This window comes from Balaenoptera ricei, chromosome 10 (genome assembly GCF_028023285.1).
Source record: "Balaenoptera ricei isolate mBalRic1 chromosome 10, mBalRic1.hap2, whole genome shotgun sequence".
In the NCBI taxonomy this organism is placed as follows: Eukaryota; Metazoa; Chordata; class Mammalia; order Artiodactyla; family Balaenopteridae; genus Balaenoptera; species Balaenoptera ricei.
In genome coordinates, this window is record NC_082648.1 from 83,804,470 (window position 1) to 83,824,705 (window position 20,236).

Sequence of the window (20,236 nt, forward strand, 5' to 3'; positions counted from 1 at the left end):
CCTCCCACCTCTGCAGGGGACCCTCCAACACTAGCAGGTAGGTCTGGTTCAGTCTCCCCTGGGGTCACTGCTCCTTCCCCTGGGTCCTGATGTGCACACTACTTTGTGTGTGACCTCCAAGAGTGGAGTCTCTGTTTCCCCCAGTCCTGTCGAAGTCCTGCAATCAAATCCCACTAGGCTTCAAAGTCTCATTCTCTAGGAATTCCTCCTCCTGTTGCCACACCCCCAGGTTGGGAAGCCTGATGTGGGGCTCAGAACCTTCACTCCAGTGGGTGGACTTCTGTGGTATAATTGTTCTCCAGTCTGTGAGTCATCCACCCAGCAGTTATGGTATTTGATTTTACTGTGATTGCACCCCTCCTACCGTCTCACTGTGGCTTCTCCTTTGTCTTTGGATGTGGGGTATCTATTTTGGTGAGTTCCAGTGTCTTCCTGTCAATGATTGTCCAGCAGCTAGTTGTGATTATGGTGTTCTCACAAGAGGGAGTGAGAGCACGTCCTTCTACTCCGCCATCTTGGTTCCTCTCTTGATACTTAAATTTAAATCTGAAGAATTCATTAGCTAGTTGTATCAGGATACTTTCTTTGCCTTGTCTTTAATCCTGGGATGATTTTAGAAAATCTTAAATAGAAAGTGCAAATTAAAAAAAAACACTTTAGGAGCAACAGGTAGTTTAAAACTGTGTTTTTAACATAACAGTCATAGTATCTTCATTTAAAAAGAAGTAAAGTTCTTTCCATTTGCCCTTCTGTTCTTTCTCCTAAATTTGTCACCAGAAGTAGTCTTGGTTAACAGTTTGGAGTGAGTTTTTCCAAACTTTTTCCTGTGCATTTACAATCATGTACACACAGAACATAGCTGTAAAACTAAGCGAAGCCTCAGGGATTTAGTGTTTCATAACTGTTGACTCAAGCTGAAGCAAGCCTAGAGAACTTCAGGAAACTTTCAGGAATAAAGAGTAGGACTTGTTGTTTACCTTCTTCTAAGACATTGGCAGTGGTAATCAAACCATGCGCCACAGCCTTGCCTTACCTCACTTACTGCAGAGTTCTATCTCTTCTGGTCATTTGTGTTTTTAAAAAATATTTGTTTATTTATTTTGGCCGTGCTGGGTCTTTGTTGCGGCATGCGGGCTTCTTAGTTGTGGCATGCATGTGGGCTCTAGTTCCCCAACCAGGGATCGAACCCAGGCCCTCTGCATTGGGAGCACAGGGTCTTACCCACTGGACCACCAGGAAAGTCCCTGGTCATTTGTTATCTTTTAGATTCTCTTGTAGTTACTACTCAGTTCATTGCCAAATTGTGATCTAGGTCCCCTCCCCTCATTCCCAAGTCTTTGCTATACCTTCTAGACTCCTCTGTGATCAGGAAACTCCTCTATATCATCAGCCCTTCTTAGAATATTTGCCTCCTTGCCTTACGTGAAACTGGTCAGTTCCTTGAGGATACCACCTTTTCCATAGCCTCCTTCAGTGGTGTGGCAACTTTTTTCCCTTTCTATTCCATATATTTCAGCACCAGGAAATGGGTGGTTGCTCTCCTTGCTCTCTGTTGCCTCGTCCAGGCCATTAATACTTCCTTCTCCAGCTAAATTCTTTGTCCTTTGAGGTTCATTTTTCTAATCTTTCCCTGTTATGTTATTGCCCTCTCATTCATTGATGATTGGAGTTCTTAGTTATAAATTTAAGGCCTTCTCCTGTTGGCACTCTTAGTAATTTTGATATCTATGTGGATGCGTCATCCAAAACCTTGGCCTCTCAGTTTCTTGACTTCTTTATCTGCAGTGACCATTTTCTTCACTCCCCTTCAGCCATATAATTAACTGATCACAGGCTGGATCCTGGCCCGTGGCATTACCAGAAACGATACCAGTTTTGAAATCTTGATGTTAAACGTTCTATACCACTCTTTGCCTACCTCCATCTATTCTAATTTTCAAGTTCGCTACAGTTTTCTGATCTGTCAGGGCTTCTCCCTTAATTCCCTAATATCCTCACTGTTTATCCCATCAGCCCCCTCTTAGGTTTGGGCCTAGATTTTTATTGCCCATTATTTAATTGCTCCTCAGCACATATTCTTCACTCTTTAGTTCTCTCCTTATCTTGGGTGAAAGCTGATTCCTTCTCTATTGCTAGGAGATGGAATAGGTATTCCTCTTCCTCCCCATTGCTTCATCCAGACATTACTTCCTTTCTCCTTGCTGAAGAAATCACCCAACTGAGTTCCAATTTAAATTCATGATCATAAACCTTGGCAATTTTACTAGGTTCATTTAGTGGATGTGTAACCATTGCACTGGGGTTTGTAGGGTGTAATCAGAAAACAACTTTACTCTTTTCCCTCATTGCCTGTTCTAAACTCTTCTCTGGGACTGATTCTTTCCCTGGCCTTGTACAGGTTCAGAGTATCCAGGTCATTTCACTAATTAAAGTGTCAAGTCCTGGGAATTCCCTGGCGGTCCAGTGGTTAAGACTTGGGCTTTCACTGCTGTGGACCCGAATTCGATCCCTCGTCGGGGAGCTAAGATACCACAAGCTATGCGGTGTGGCCAAAAAAAAAAAAAAATGTCAAGTTCTATTTAATTCGCTAAATTTCACTTATATGTATATAATGTTCTCCTCTTCCTTAGTTGGGCCTCCCTTAGGCTTTGGAAGCCTGCAGTGGAAGAGGAGATTAAGATGAACGTTGCAGGTTGTTTCCAGTTTTTTCCTGTTGTAGACAGTGCTGCGGGAATATCCTGTGGAGGCAGAATAGTTTAGAAGTGGAGCATTGACACTGGATGTTTGAATCCCAGCTCTGGGATTCAACCTTTCTGTACCTCAGTTTCCTCATCTGTAAAATGGGGATGATAATGGTATCTGCTTGATAGTCTACTCTGAGGATTAAATGTAGATTAATATGTAGAACTCTTAGGAAAGTGTTCAGTAAATGTCTGTCATAAAAAGATCTTTGTGCATATATACAAATATTTCTTTTAGATGATTACATTTTTAAAATAGTGATTTCTTTTTGTACTTAATTATTTGTGAATGCCAGTAAATAAGTTGCCCTTTGGTGTAGTAAAACTATTTATCTTTGTATCTATTTTTTGCTTTTTCTTATACATTTATGATCATATAATATAAATCTTTATGGTTAATGCCACTGGTCTGATCTAATGCTGCTGTTCCCCATATTTTATTTATTTATTTTTAAATTTTTATTCATTTTTTTTTGGCTGCATTGGGTCTTCGTTGCTGCACGTGGGCTCTTTGGTTGTGGCGAGCGGGGGCCACTCTTCATTGGGGTGTGCGGGCTTCTCGTTGCAGCAACTTCTCTTGTTGCAGAGCACAGGCTCTAGGTGCACGGACTTCAATAGTTGTGGCACGCGGGCTTCAGTAGTTGTGGCGTGCAGGCTCAGTAGTTGTGGCGCACGGGCTTAGTTGCTCTGTGGCATATGGGATCTTCCCGGACTAGGGCTCGAACCCCTGTCCCCTGCCTTGGCAGGTGGATTCTTAACCACTGCACCACCAGGGAAGTCCCTCCCCATATTTTATACATAGGGACCCCTCTTGCTTTTTTTTGTATCTATATACAGTTGATTAAGTATAGTCTGTGAAAGCTTAAGATTTTTGGTTCCGATAATATGTATGTAAGAATATGTATTTTAAGATATGCTATATGCTATATAGCTTGATTAACAAAAATGATGATGACACTTGACAGTAACAGTAATAATAATGTCTGTTCTTATATAATGCTTACTAGTTCAAAGCTTAATATTTGTAAGGTGCTCTCAGATCCATATCACTAATAATCCTGTCTGTTATAACCCTTTACATTTAGCATAGCAAAATCACATATTTTATATTATTAATTTCTCACAGTAACTCTGTAGTGGGGGTAAACAGTCTTATTCTGGTATAATAAATGAGACAGGTTATTTGCTAAAGATATAATAGCTAGTAAGCAGTAGAGCCAGACTTGAACCTAACTTCTTACTTTTAAGTCACTGTATGGGAACCATAATGAGTGACTTATGTGTTCCTGGACATGAGTGGTTCTCAGAGGTGATTTAGCCCCTCAGGGGACATGTGACAGAGTTTAGAGACATTTTTGGTTGTCGTAACTGGGGAGGGAAAATGCTACTAGCATCTAGTGGATAGGAGCCAGGGAGGCTGTTAAACATTCTATAATGCACAGGACAGTCACTCACAACAAAGAATTATCTGGCCCAAAATGTGCAGAGTGCTTACGTTGAGAAACTGTTGTACAGTGATTATTGATGACATAAGACAAAGATTGTGAAATTTTGTTTGGTAAGATTTTACTAGTAAGCAGCAGATTAACTCCATACTTCAGTTTCTTCACATCTTCAACTTTTCTTAGACTTGGGATATAAAGCTCAATAATAACCCTACAAGCAACATATATACTCTGAATCAAGAGAAGTTTGAAGATGTGATGAGATTGAAGATCGGAACAAATCTTTCCTCCTCTTTCAAAGGAGGACAGCTGTTCAAAGACCTTAAATTTATTACTCTTTTCCTCACCAGTTTGTTTCCCAGGGGGTGTGCATTGGGTTTCAGTTGGGAAACAAGACAAATCTGGGCTTCTGATGAAACTGCAGAATCTTTGCACACGGTTGGATCAGGATGAGAATTTCTCCCAGAGGCTTCCACTTAATATTGAAGAGGCTAAAGACCGTCTCCGCATTCTGATGCTGCGCAAACATCCAAGGTACAGATGGTCATACTTACTTGGTGTATGAAGTCCCAGTGAGACTTAACTACCGACATCTTGAGAACATCATAGCCTTTTCTTGCTGTTGGGTAGAGGGTCTAAGAAAGAACCATTGCTTTCCTGCTCTTCCTCTCTCTTGTATTAAAAAAAAAGTGTCTGCCACTGGCCTTTGGATCATACCTGCCAGTTGTCTCTTGTGTACCATTGTAGGCTCAGCTCGGTGCTTTGTGACCACCTAGAGGGGTGGGATAGGGAGGGTGGGAAGGAGGGAGATGCAAGAGGGAAGAGATATGGGAACATACGTATATGTATAACTGATTCACTTTGTTATAAAGCAGAAACTAACACACCATTGTAAAGCAATTATACTCCAATAAAGATGTTAAAAAAAAAAAAAAGAAATATTTCTTAAGTAGGTGAGTTGGTGAATGGTCTTTGTTAAAAGATGCAGACTTTTTACCTTGAATACATTATTTCTAATAGATTAACACAGAACAAGAGACAGAATAAATGCAGGCAACTTGTAAAAGACTGAGTCAGGAAGGATTATTTATTTAAAGGGACCCTTCTGCTGTGTTCTCTTAGTTTTGGGGTATACATGTAACTCTTCTACTTCCAAGTACTTTAAGAGTTTGTTTTGTTTATTTCAATAATTAATTAATTTATTAAATAAATGCCATTATAATTATGTGTCAGGCACTGTTGTCAGCTATATCACAGTTTTCATTAGCCAAAGGGAGACAGCAACTTATTTGCTATCTTTGTTAAGAGTTAAGGGATTTAGTCAACAATTTGATTTCTGCGACCTAGCAGCTATTTTATTTGTTCATTTAACCAACATTGAGTGTCGTGCCAGGTTCTGGGTCAAGTGCTACAAGTACAAAGATTAATAAAGCATTCCTTGTGAGTATAACAGTAAACTGGGTGAGAATTAGGTAATGGCTCTGAATTTTTTTTATTGCCCCCATGCACCTGATGATGCTGTATACTTTCATGTGTAGTAGTGGCTGAATATGGCAGTGCTTCCCAAATTGGTGAGGGGATTCATATCAGAATATTGGGTGAGAGGAATAACTTTTGGAAAAAGCCTCCTAGTGATTATGATGTATACTCACTACGGAGGGCAAGCTCCCTTCTCCATGGCTTCTTTCTTTTCCAGATCCCTCTGTTATCTCCCCCTCTCCATGATAGTCACTAGTATCCATTTTCCTGGAGAAATGGGATTGAGACCACTAACCACTTCCTCTTTTCTTGCTCAGTAACTTCTCCTTAGTTCTACTTTCTTTGCAAAAATAAGATGATTCCTGTTTAGGAAAATATTGTAACCACTCTCAGATGTATCAGACCATGGCATGTAAAGTCATTTTGTTTCTCTCTCAGCATCATTTCGGTTTATGTTTTTGTAATTTTCCAACCTGTGTATATTCCTAGAGTCTTTTTTTGTAGTGTACAGAAGTAGTGTGCCATTCAGATAATAACGCTAGTGTATAATTATGCTGTCAGGTTTTAGTTGTATTATTTTCTCCATTTGTTCTGGCGAGTTTTTTTAAAAAAGTTTTTTGGAGGGACTTATTAGGAATTAGCACACAGATTCTTTGTCATTATGCATAAACAAATTGATTTCTTGGATGGAAAAAAAGCCCACTAGTGTGCCAAGTGAAAAATAATATTATTTGCTGGTGCATTCGATTAGGTTGGAACATATGAAATTGCCAGTTTTGTAGGTAAAATGGTCAAATATTGTCATTGTTCTGTGATGCTTTCTAATGCTAACCTAAGCCCAGTTCTTGCTTGGTTTGGGTACTTAAAGACTGAATTGGAAAAATCTCATTACTTGGATAGTTCTTTTTAGGCACTAGGAGGCTTATTTCTAATACTTATAAAGTATACACAGTTCTCCTTTTATAAGTCCTTTAACTTTAATATGCAGTAATTTGGGGTGGAAGGAAGGGAAAGTCTCTAATTTTCTTTTCCTTATCGGTATATTGTGAAAGGGATACCAAAGAAAAGAGAAAGAACCATGAAATAGACATCTATTTTTTTTTTAATTTTGTAAATTTGAAAAAAACACTGGTGGCATTCTCTTTTTTTAAAGGAAGTTTAAGGTAAATGTCATTAGTGACTGAATACAGTTTTTTCTTATTAAGGTCTCTGTTGATCTTGGATGATGTTTGGGATCCTTGGGTGTTAAAAGCTTTTGACAATCAGTGTCAGATTCTTCTTACAACCAGAGACAAGAGTGTTACAGATTCAGTAACGGGTAAGGATTATTAATTTGCTTTTTATAATAATTCAGTTACATTTAAATATGTGGCATACCAAATTGCTTACTATGTCTTGTGATTTCACAGGTCCTAAATATGTAGTCCCTGTGGAGAGTGGTTTACGAAAAGAAAAAGGACTTGAAATTTTATCCCTTTTTGTTAATATGAAGAAAGCAGATTTGCCAGAACAAGCTCACAGTATTATAAAAGAATGTAAAGGTATAGTTATTTATTTTGTGTATGAGGGGGTTATAGAGATATTAATTTACCCTTTTGTAAGTTAAGCTAATGAACATAACAATTTAACACATGAACATCCAAAAACTTTACTAGAATATTTAGTATTTTAGGTTCTTCTCTGATACCCTACATGGATAGTGATATTTTGGTATTCATTCTTTAGTTAAAATAATATTTAACAAACACCCATAATATGTTACGAAAGGGGTAAGATGAAGACATGACCTCTGTTGTCAAAGAATAAAAAATATAGTGAGAGTCACAGTTTTAAATTTATTTGGTTGGGATTTTATTTTTTTATTTTTTATTTTTTGGCCGTGCTGCGTGGCTTTTGGGATCATAGTTCTCTAACCAGGGATTGAATTTGGGCCACCGCAATGAAAGCATGGAGTCCTAACCACTAGACTGCCAGGGAATTCCCTGGTTGGGATTTTATAAAAATAATGTTCTAATTTGATAAGTAAAAACTGGTGCTGTCTTCTTAATTTGCATTTTTAAATAGTGAAGTTAAACTTTTTACTTGTTTATTGAATATTGCCTTTTAAGAAGTTATCCTGGACTTCCCTAGTGGCGCAGTAGTTAAGAATCCATCTGCCAATGCAGGGGATACGGGTTCGAACCCTGGTGTGGAAAAATTCCACATGCCGCGGAGCAACTAAGCCCGTGCGCCGCAACTACTGAGCCTGCGCTCTATAGCCTGCGAGCCACAACTACTGAGCCCGTGTGCCACAACTATTGAAGCCTGTGCCCCTAGAGCCTGTGCTCCACAAGAGAAGCCACCACAATGAGAAGCCCGCACAACACAACGAAGAGTAGCTCCTGCTCGATGCAACTAGAGAAAAGCCTGTGCGCAGCAATGAAGACCCAATGCAGCCAAAAATAAATAAATAAATTTATTAAAAAAAAAAAAGAAAGTATCCTTGAGTCACTTTTGTGATATAAGTAGTTTTCATTGATTTTTTTGACTCTCTAACTATGGAAACTATTAGGCTTTTGTCATATTTTTTCCAACTGTTTTTCTTCTAGTTTCGTCTGCCTTTTAATTTCATTTGTAGTATTTTTTTGACACAGAAATTTAAATTTTATATAGTCAAATCTATCAGCTCTTAAGATTATTTTTTCCATCATTGTTAATGCTTGGAAATAGTTTCTTATTTTTATTTCTTCCGTCAAACTTGTTTTTGAGTTAATTGACTTTTAAAAAGTATCTCAACCTTAGGAAAAAGAATACTTGATTTGTATTCATTATGAAGGTGATGCATGTGCATTTTGAAACACTTAAAAAGAAAAAATAGGAATTATCCATAATCTGATAATTATTAGCATCATGAGAGTATTTCTCCCAGTCTTTTAGGACATACAAAACCTTGAAAAAAATATTGAGATTATAATAGTATACATAATTTTCAATCTTATCCTTTTTAATAGCAAATCTTGAGCATTTTCCCATGTTATTAAATATCTTTTAAAAAAAATTTACCAGTGGCATAATATTGTGATACACTTTAATTTATTCAGTCATTTCCCTGTTATTGTTTAAGATTTTTCACTATTTTAAATAATGCTGTAATGAATATCCTTAAATGAAATATTTCTTATTTCTAATGACTTCTTTAGAATAAATACCTGAAGTGAATCCAAGAGTTATAAATATTTTAAAGCATTGGATAACGTGCAGCAGAAATTCTTTCTTGAGGATAAATTGATTCTTAACTTAGTGGTAATTTGGAAATGATACCGTAATAACACAGTGACTTTTTTTATTTTTTAGGTTCACCTCTTGTAGTGTCTTTAATTGGTGCACTTTTACGAGATTTTCCCAACCGCTGGGAGTACTACCTCAGGCAACTTCAGAATAAGCAATTTAAGAAGATAAGGAAATCTTCATCTTATGATTATGAGGCTTTGGATGAAGCCATGTCTATAAGTGTTGAAATGCTCAGAGAAGACATCAAAGATTATTACACAGATCTTTCCATCCTTCAGAAAGATGTTAAGGTGCCTACGAAGGTAATAGAAGGACCAACAATCCTTATCATTGGGTATTGTGGCATATAACCTTTGGTTTAGTCCTGAGGATATTGTTACAGAGGATATTGGGAGGATAAAACCTGTGTGCCTGAGGTGGTGGGCTGGAGGGTGTAGAAATCCCACTGCTCTTAGTTTCCATCATGGGCTTTGGTGTTGAACTCAGATGAGTTACCTAGTTCTCAGTGGTTCTAGTGAACCTGGAGAAGCATTTGACTTCTTTAGAACTTTTTCTTTTCTATCTTGATGAGTATTTGAGCTTCTTATGAAATGGAGATATTATTCAGGGCTTTAATACATGATTTTTTTAATACAATTAAAAAAAATTTATTTGTTTTATTTATTTATTTTTGGCTGTGTTGGGTTTTCGTTGCTTTGCGCGGGCTTTGTCTAGTTGCGGTGAGCGGGGGCTACGCTTTGTTGCGGTGTGTGGGCTTCTCATTGTGGTGGCTTCTCTTGTTGTGGAGCACGGGCTCTAGGCGCGCAGGCTCAGTAGTTGTGGCTTGTGGGCTCTAGAGCGCAGGCTCAGTAGTTGTGGCGCACAGGCTTAGTTGCTCTGTGGCATGTGGGATCTTCCCGGACCAGGGCTCGAACCTGTGTCCTCTGCACTGGCAGGTGGATTCGTAACCACTGTGCCACCGGGGAAGCCCTAACACATGATTTTTTTGTGTGTTAGTCTCTTGTGTGCAATCTTGGTCATTGTACATTGTGGCACATTAAATGTTTAAAATGATTCCTAGGTGTTGTGTATCCTCTGGGATATGGAAACTGAAGACGTTGAAGACATACTGCAGGAGTTTGTTAATAAGTCTCTCTTGTTCTGTGATCGAAATGGAAAATCATTTCTTTATTATTTACATGATCTTCAAGTAGATTTCCTTACAGAGAAGAATCACAGCCAGCTTCAGGTACTTGCATCTCTGTACATTCTTTTTTTTTTTTTTTTAACTTTTAATTTTGAAATGATTTTAGACTTATAGAAAAGTTGCAAAATAATACAGTTTCTATGCATATACTTTCATCTAGCTTCCCCCAACGTTAACATCTTACATAACTATAATACAGTTATGAGAGCCAGAAAATTAACATTGATAACAATACTGTTAACTAATACACAGACTTTATTTGAATTTTGCCAGCTTTCCCACTAATGTCCTTTTTTGTGGTTCAGATCCAACTCTGTATCCTATATTGCATAATATCATCATGTTTCCTTAGTTTCCTCAAATCTAGGAAAATTCCTTGATTTTCTTTCTTTCATGATCACTTTTGAAGAGTACTCACCAGTTATTTTGTACAGTGTCCCTTAGTTTGGGTTTGTCTGATGTTTTCTCTTCACTAGAGTAAGGTTATATATTTTTGGCAATAACACCATAGAAGTGCTGTTGTGTCCTTCTCAGTGCATCATGTCAGGGTGTTGACACGTCTTATCAGTGATATTAACATTGATTACTTGGTTAAGGTTTCTCCACTGTAAAGTTACTGTTTTTTTCTTTTGTAGTTAATAAGTATCTTGTGGGGAGATTCTCTGTACATTCTTAAATAGCTTTGGAAGCTGGAGTTTCTGTGATGCTTAGGTTATGAAATTGTTTCTGTCCTCTGAAATGTTTCATTTGGGTTTCAGGATCTACACAAGAAACTAATCACTCAGTTCCAGAGACATTACCGGCTACGTTGTCTTTCACCAGATCAGGAGGACTGCATGTATTGGTACAATTTTCTGGCCTATCACATGGCTAGTGCTAAAATGCACAAAGTAAGATTACTCATTTAAAAAACTATTTTCTTTTATCTCACTTTTAGTTTGTCCTATGTTTAGAATTTTCTTTTATTAGTAAAAATAGGGTTAGAACCTGTGTAAGTAATTTTGTTTTTTTACTGTGTTTTACCTGCAGGTACCTTAGTAACTGCAGTAAATGAACCACCTAAAAATTCAATCTCTTCATACCAGTAGCTATCCTTTGTGGACAATATGGATTTGTTTTTAAGTTCTGAGAGGAAATGGAGAATGGGAAAGTATATTCATTCATTCAGCAAATATTTATGGAGTGCCTGTTGTGTACTGGTGGTGTTCTTCATTATGAAAGATATACCACAGGCACAAAGTTCCTGCTCTCATTGAGCTTACATTCTGGGGGGAGATTGACATGGGACAAATAAATTTATCATATGTTAGCGGGGTAGTAAGTGCTCAGAAGAAGAAAAAAGTGTGCAAGGAGAAAGGAAGTGATGATTTGGCATTGAGTCATCATGATTTGCTGATGGATTTGATGTACATTGTAAGAAAAAGAGAAGAGTCAAAGATGACTCCAAGCTTGTGCAGTTCAAAGATTGGAGTTGCCATGAACTGAGATTGGGATAGCTGTGGGTCAAACAAGTATTTTACCAGGGGTGAAGGGAAGGTTAGGAACTCATTTGGAATATATTAAGTCTGGTGTACACATTAAGACATCTGACTGGATATATTTAGCATATAGTTGGATATATGAATCTGGATTTCTGGGGAAAACTATGGACTAAAGATAAAATTTGGGAATCATCAGCACATAGATGATATTTGAAGCCATGAATACCAATTAACTACTCACAATGTTAACATTTTAGAAAACCGTATATACTTTGAGAAAAGGGAACCCTCTTGCACTGCTGGTGGGAATGTAAATTGATACCGCCACTATGGAGAACAGTATGGAGGTTCCTTAAAAAACTAAAAATAGAACTACCATACGACCCAGCAATCCCACTACTGGGCATATACCCTGAGAAAACCATAATTCAAAAAGAGTCATGTACCACAATGTTCATTGCAGCTCTATTTACAATAGCCAGGACATGGAAGCAACCTAAGTGTCCATCGACAGATGAATGGATAAAGAAGATGTGGCACATATATACAATGGAATATTACTCAGCCATAAAAAAGAAACGATATTGAGTTATTTGTAGTGAGGTGGATGGACCTAGAGTCTGTCATACAGAGTGAAGTAAGTCAGAAAGAGAAAAACAAATACCGTATACTAACACATATATATGGAATCTAAAAAAAATAAAAAAATGGTCATGAAGAACCTAGGGACAAGATGGGAATAAAGATGCAGACCTACTAGGAATGGACTTGAGGACACGGGGAGGGGGAAGGGTAAGCTGGGACAAAGTGAGAGAGTGGCATGGACTTATATACACTACCAAATGTAAAATAGATAGCTAGTGGGAAGCAGCCGCATAACACAGGGAAATCAGCTCGGTGCTTTGTGACCACCTAGAGGAGTGGGATAGGGAAGGTGGGAGGGAGGGAGACGCAAGAGGGAAGAGATATGGGGATATATGCATATGTATAGCTGATTCACTTTGTTATAAAGCAGAAATAACACACCATTGTAAAGCAATTATACTCCAGTAAAGATGTTAAAAAAAAAAAACCATATATACTTTGAATAATTTTTCAATCTTAGGTACTTTAATCTCTTGGTTACATACAGTTTACGTTTAATAATCTACATTGGAATGACAGTATTCCAATAAATATCTGTGCTCTGATTTACTTAGGTGAACTGTAATTGTTGAACACTTAGGTTGTTTTCATTTTTTTTTTTTTTTTTTTTTACTCTTATGATGCTGTAATGAAATTCTTGTTTGTCTTCACACCTGTATTATTTCCTTTGGAAGTTTCTTGAAGTGGAATTATTGGGTCAATGCATCTTTTAAAAACTTTTGATATGTATGATAGTGTGACAGGATTCAGTTCCTTTCATTTTTTTTAACCTTTTTTTCCTGATTTTTAAAGATAATAGCTTACTTTCATTGGAAAAAACTAAGTGAAGAAAATGAAGATCACAACCATTGCTAATGCTTTTTTTTTTTTTTTTAATTTAATTTAATTTTATTTATTTATTTTTTTGTCTGTGTTGGGTCTTTGTTTCTGTGCGAGGGCTTTCTCTACTTGTGGCAAGCGGGGGCCACTCTTCATCGCGGTGCACGGGCCTTACACTATTGCAGCCTCTCTTGTTGCGGAGAACAGGCTCCAGACGCGCAGGCTCAGTAATTGTGGCTCACGGGCCCAGTTGCTCTGTGGCATGTGGGATCTTCCCAGACCAGGGCTCGAACCCGTGTCCCCTGCATTAGCAGGCAGACTCTCAACCACTGCGCCACCAGGGAAGCCCGCTAATGCTTTTATGTGTAGCTTTCCAGATCATTTTGCTGCTCAGATACACACACCTGTTCTTTAAAACCAGAATGGGATCATGATAGAAATACAGTCTTATATCTTGTTTTTCCTACTTAATTGTAGTTCAGGGTTATCTTTCTATGTCAATTTATATATAATAGATTGACAACTTTTAAAGCTGCATACTATTTAATTGTATGGGTACATTATGATTGGTTAGTTGGTTGGTGGATGGTCAGATTGCTTAAGCACACTTGTCTGACTTATTTTTTTAGGGCACATAAGTGTAATTCTGGGTCAATGATGTGTACAGTTCGAATTTTAATACAGATTGCCAAACTGTCCTCTAGAAGGGTGCTCTGATTTACATCACTGCCAGCAGTGTATGAGGGTGTTCATTTCCTCTGATTCTAGCTGATATATATATTTTTTTCTAGCTAATATTTTTATCATTCCTTTTAGTCTTTAGAAATCTGATGTTAAAAAATAGTAAATCTTTGTTGTTTCTCTTTGATTACTTGTGAGATTTTTGGCCATTTGTACTTTTAGTGAATTGGCTCTCATCCATTGATTGCCTTTACCTGTTTTTGTATTGGAGTGTTTATCTGTTTCTTACTCTTTTATTAGAATTTTTAATAAAAATATTAGCCTTCATCTATCATAATTTGTAAATAAATTTTTTTCCTGGTTTATTTTTTGTCTTAAATTTTATTTATATTGTTTTTTACTATATTGAACATTTGAGTTTTTATGTAGTTAAATGCACCACTATTTTTCTTTTCGGTATTTTGCTTTGGGGTCATGTTTATAAGAATTTCCTTCACCCCAGGGTTACAAAAATAGTAAATATCGGTATCTTCTAGTATTTTTTAAAAATTAAATTAAATTTATTTATTTATTTTATTTTTGGCTGCTTTTTCTTGGGTCTTCCTTGCTGCATGAGGGCTTTCTCTAGTTGCGGCGAGCGGGGGCCACTCTTCGTTGCGGTGTGCAGGCTTCTCATTGCGGTGGCTTCTCTTGTTGGGAGCACAGGCTCTAGGCGCGTGGGCTTCAGTAGTTGTGGCACGCGGGCTCAGTAGTTGTGGCTCGCAGGCTCTAGAGCGCAGGCTCAGTAGTTGTGACGCATGGGCTTAGTTGTTCTGCGGCATGTAGGATCTTCCTGGACCAGGGCTCGAACCTGTGTCCCCTGCATTGGGAGGTGGATTCTTAACCACTGCGCCACCAGGGCAACCCTCTTCTAGTATTTTTTGAAGTTTCTATTTTATATTTAAGTCTGAAAAATCCATCTGAAATTTATTTTGAATTAAGGTGTGAGGTCCATTTTTTGTTTCTTTGGAACTGTTAATGATATGTTCCTTTTTGTCCTTAAATTCTAGGTATCTGCTAAGTTTCTCTCAGTAGTGTTAGGATAATAATGGTAGATTTAAAATTCGTTGATCTCTTTAACAGTGCTCCTGATCTTTTTTTTTTTTTTAAGGAACTGTGTGCTTTAATGTTTTCCCTGGATTGGATTAAAGCAAAAACGGAGCTTGTAGGCCCTGCTCATCTGATTCATGAATTTGTGGAATACAGGCATATGTTGGATGAAAAGGTATATATTATTATGAAAAATAAGTCCTTAAAGGACGTCTCATTTTGACATTTAATTCTAGGTTTAATAGTGGGGATGAACAAAATAGCAGAGGTTAAGAGCGATAATTTCCTCACTTAATCTTTGATTATTCTAATTATTTTGCTTCCTCTCCTGCTGTGGATAGGATTGAGGTTTGAAAGCTGGGGAAGTAAAGTGTTCAGTGTTTTTTTTAGGAAAGAGAATGTGTTAAGAAGGTAGCACTTAGATAATGAGATTTTTTTTTTTTTTACCCTATGTTTAAAAGTCCGAAGAGGATCACTATGTATTTGTTACCTAATGGTTGGCTATTTAATTTTAGCTCGTATAGAGAATATTTAAGCCTTTAAAGTGACAAGATCACAGAAACAAAAAAATGTCAGATCTTGGCTCTGGTTACATTTCTAAGAGATTTCATTTTGTTCATAGGATGGTACAGTCTGTGAGAATTTCCAGGAGTTTTTATCTTTAAATGGACATCTTCTTGGACGACAGCCATTTCCTAATATTGTACAACTGGGCCTCTGTGAACTGGAAACTTCAGAAGTTTATCAGCAAGCTAAGCTGAAGGCCAAGCAGGAGGTCGATAACGGAATGCTTTACGTGGAATGGATGTAAGTAGGTTAGGAGAGAAACCAAAGGGAACAGCACTAACTGTGTCATTATTTTTCAGGTAGTGAATAAGTTCACTCCAGGAAGACTTCACTACTTTGGATAGGGCTCAAACTTTTAATAAGCATTCTTACTTATTGAAAAGTTCTAGAGAAGTAACCATAGGAGAAATACATATTTTCAGGGTCCATAAAAATAGATGCTTGCCTATAAGATGACTTCTGACAAGTCATCCTAAATATTAATATAAATGCTTCACTTATTGTAATACAGTATAGTAGCAAAGAGCATTGTTTTTGAAGCTACAAACCTAGGTTTGAGACTCAGTTCTAAAACCTAAGAGTTTTGTGATTTTGAACAAGTTACAGGTTACTCTTCTTTCTCATACGTGAAATAGAGATAACAATCCTTTGGGGTGAGCGCTGTTTTTGTGAAGATTTAAATCAGATATTGGATGTAAAGTGATGAGCACTTTGCCTTGCATATAGCCCATATTAAACTTCCACTGAATCCTGATTCTTCTAGCTCCGAAGAGGCCCTTCAGTTGTGTTCTTATCTTCAACTTATCAATTTGTAAAAGGAAAGGGTAAACTACTTTTTAATGCCTATTATATACTATACGCTCACATATGTTGTTCATTTTATCTTCAAAACAACCTTATAACGTAAATATTATTTGCCCTACTTTACAAATGAGAAAATTGAGGCACAGAGAGGTTGAGACTTGACTGAGCTCATGTGGCTTGCTGAATGTGACTTAAACTGTGGGTCTGGCTTTATTTTCATGCTCCTTTTGATAATAAGTATGAATGGTCATCTTTTCACATGTAAAATTTATATCTAAATTGACCTCCTGGTTGATATCATCTGTGATCTATATAGCCCTGGACCTTCTTTCCAAATAATTCAGGTTGCCATAGGTGGTTTCCCTAATTCAGTTTAGTTCAACAAACATTTGAGTTTCTCTACTGTGCTAAAGCACTGTTACTAGGTGCTAAGGCTCTCCCCAAGGAGCTTACAATCTAGTAGTGAAGAAAGAAGTTTAAACAGATAATTATAATGTGATAAATGCAACAGAAGTAATGTATAAAATAGAGGTAAAACTGAGAAGTGGGTAATTTAGCTTGGATGGATGAGGGATTCTGGTAAGATTCCGTAAACGAGAGAGTTAAAAAAATTTTTTTATAATTAAAAATTAAGTTAAAAAAATTTAAATTTTATTTTACTTTTTTGCCGCACCATGCAGCTTGTGGGATCTTAGTTCCCTGACCAGGGATTGAACCTGGGCCCATGGCAGTGAAAGCGCCAAGTCCTAAACACTGGACCACCAGGGAATTCCTCAAAAAATTAAATTTTAATTTTTCATTGATTTTATTTTTGTTTTAAAGCAATGCATGTTCCTGATTTTTTTTTTTTTTAAATCAGTGTTAGAGGGATGTAAAATGAAAAGTCAGAGACTCTTCATGTTCCCCTACCTTCTCACTTCCCAGAGTTCACCATTCTTTAACATTTTCTTGGGATGAGGTTTCACTCTCCTTGGAATCAGGCACCTAATTCATTGAGATCTGTCTGTATTCTAGAATACTTGTATACTCACTATCATAGCATTCTGTCATTTTACGGTGGTTTTCTGTTTACTTGTTTTTTTTCCATAATTGTCTATCCATTCTGTAGTATAGAACGTTTGGAGGTTAAAATAACAGACTCTGGCTCTAGACCGCCTGGGCTTGAATCCCAGCTCTGCTATTTTTTAGTTGTGTATCATTAGGAGAAAGTTATTCAACTTCTCTTGCCTAGTTGTACTATTCATAGCATTGTTGTGAGGATTAAATGAGTGTGTGTATATACACAAACATACACACCTACATAGGTTGCTTAGAACAGTACCTAGATCATAGAAAGTGCTCAGTGAATGTTAGTTGTTGTTTTTAAGAATAAATAGCATTTAGGGAATTCCCTGGTGGTCCAGTGGTTAGGATTCTGTGCTTTCACTGCTGAGGGCCTGGGTTCTATCCCTGGTTGGGGAACTAAGATCCTGCGAGCCACGTGGTGTGGCCAAAAAAAAAAAAAAAGATTAAAAAAGAAAAGGATAGGGCTTCCTTGGTGCAGTGGTTAAGAATCCGCCTGCCAATGCAGGGGACACGGGTTCTAGCCCTGGTCTGGGAAGATCCCACATGCCGCGGAGTGACTAAGCCCGTGCGCCACAGCACTGAGCCTGTGCTCTAGAGTCCGCGAGCCACAACTACTGAAGCCCGCGTGCCACAACTACTGAAGCCCGTGCATCTAGAGCCCATGCTGTGCAACAAGAGAAGCCACTGCGATGAGAAGCCTGCACACTGCAACGAAGAGTGGACCCCGCTTGCCGCAACTAGAGAAAGCCCGCACGCAGCAACGAAGACCCAATGCAGCCAAAAATAAAATAAAAATAGATAAAAAATAAATAAATTTATTAAAAAAAAAAAGAAAAGGATAAATAGCATTTAGCATTTTGCCTGGTCCATGTAGTTGGTATTCAAGAGAAATTTGTAGAAGATTGACTGAATTCATGTTTTAGTTAGTGACTAAAATAGAATTGTGATACTTGGTCTGATAATCAGATGGGCATAGGTTTAGTTCTTGTTCTCTTTTGAACGTTGAGTTTGTTATTTTTACTTTTTCTTGCTGTTTTTTTTTTTCCGCTTCATCAACTGCATTTCAACCTGTGATGTTCTCTCATAGGATGGTTAGTCATTAATAACTGTATCTTTTTAACTGGGTTTGACCAGGTCATATTCAAAGAATGCTTTATTTTTCAGTACTAGAAAGCTTTTTTTTTTTCTTCTGTAGAAAGTTTAGGTTGGTATAAATGTAATTGGAGTCTCATCTTTAAAAGAAATCATTCATGCATTTGTTTGTTACTTATCTAATACTTTTTGGCCATATGCCCATCATTGTGACAGGTCACTTTCCGAGCTTTGAGGAATTGAGTAGATAGATCGGGGGACATATTTTCTTAATCTGATTCTCTAAACTTTGCCAGTAGCTTACCTGTTTATCCTCCAGATTCTCATCACTCTAGTTTTTATAGTTGTTTGTTTTATCACTTCTAGTGAAGTTTAATACTTTCTAGGCAAGGTTTAAATCTGATTTGCCTTTGTGTTCCCTTTTTTCATTTGGTCTGTTTTGTGTGTGATACCTGTTCAGAGCAGGTATCATTACTCACATTTTACATATGAGAAAAAGGAAACTTATTAGGTTAATTAAGTAATTTGCATAAGTTTACACACCTAATAAGTAGTAGAAGCAGGGTTGCCCTTTAGGTTTATCTGACGCCTAACCTTTTCCTCTTAAGATAAGCATGATACCACCTAACACATTTACTCACAGTGACTGGGGTGTATGTATGTGGAATTCTGACACTGTTCTAATACTTTCCCCATTTTGAGTATATATCACATTCCTTTACCCGTTTGCCTTTGTGAAATAATATCTATGCTAGTGCAATACTTAGTATTTAGTAGATTAAGATACAAAGAAAATGACATTACTTTTTTTTCTCTATATCTGAATAATTGTAGTTAGAGAAGAATAGTTTTAAAGTGCACATCATAATGGTGGGTGTAGTGTCATAGTTTAGTTAGGAAATGAGCTTCGTTTTGCTATAGCTCTTTCCTTTTGATAAAGATGGAGATTTTTTTGAGGTTATCCTCATAATGTTTTCTCTGCACATGTTATTAATGTATTAGAGGAAAATAAAAACTGACATGTATTTGATTAACTAGATTTCTTCCAACTCAGTGATATTTGTAGTACATGACAGGTTGCTTGACATAGCGTAGCATTTATCTTAAAATGCTGCTATTGTTATATTGTGCTTTTTTTCCTCAGGTGATGTGTGCTGTCATTTACATATTGGTAATTTAATTTTAAGAGTTTTGTATTTTTTGGAACATAACTATGTTAAAAGACTGTTTATTACTGAAAGAAGATAATTACTTTTACTCTTGTTTATTGGGTTTCTGTTCATTTTTTCCCTTATATTTAGAAACAAAGAAAACATCAAGAATCTCTCCCGCTTGGTTGTCCGCCCCCATACAGATGCTGTGTACCATGCTTGCTTTTCTGAGGATGGTCAAAGAATAGCTTCTTGTGGAGCTGATAAAAACTTGCAGGTAAACCTATCTCTTGAGAAAAATTGGAAGAGTCATGCACCTAATACTGTGCATATTAGAATATACTTAAATTCTAAAATTCAAGAAAATTGCACATTAGGAATAGAGAAATGTTCAGATCTCTTGAACATTTTATGAAAGCTTTCTCTATAGATTTAAAAGATATGGTGGTGTATTTTCATAATTCTAAACTTGCCAAGTGACATAGAAGTGCCTTTTACCCGAGCAGTCAGTTCTTGTCATCCATGTGACAGCTAAGGGTAATGAGGAAATGATAACTGTTAAAAGACATAAGGACTTCATAGCACACTGCACAGGACTCTGATTAAAAAACAGTGACTGTGTAAAATACCTATTTTATCATAGGCTCGGGCATAGATTTCTGACTGTAAATAGGAATTGGACTAGATTATTTCCTTAGGCGCTTGAAGGAATTTTAATTTC

General features: G+C 37.1%; 1 protein-coding gene across 7 annotated transcripts in view; it reads left to right on the forward strand.

Moving 5' to 3' along the window:
- The window catches only part of APAF1 (apoptotic peptidase activating factor 1), an 87,466-nt gene that overhangs the window by 14,318 nt on the left and 52,912 nt on the right, over positions 1-20,236 (forward strand). For 6 of the 7 annotated variants that reach the window (XM_059936724.1, XM_059936725.1, XM_059936729.1 and 3 more), the window contains exons 5-13: positions 4,537-4,720; positions 6,871-6,983; positions 7,075-7,206; positions 8,999-9,237; positions 9,996-10,163; positions 10,880-11,011; positions 14,898-15,011; positions 15,459-15,643; positions 19,666-19,792. In XM_059936724.1, coding sequence (XP_059792707.1) covers positions 4,537-4,720; positions 6,871-6,983; positions 7,075-7,206; positions 8,999-9,237; positions 9,996-10,163; positions 10,880-11,011; positions 14,898-15,011; positions 15,459-15,643; positions 19,666-19,792 — 1,394 coding nt within the window. Of the gene's footprint in view, positions 1-4,536; positions 4,721-6,870; positions 6,984-7,074; positions 7,207-8,998; positions 9,238-9,995; positions 10,164-10,879; positions 11,012-11,150; positions 11,262-14,897; positions 15,012-15,458; positions 15,644-19,665; positions 19,793-20,236 lie in introns of those variants that run through there. The other variant, XM_059936731.1, reaches the window with a different exon arrangement.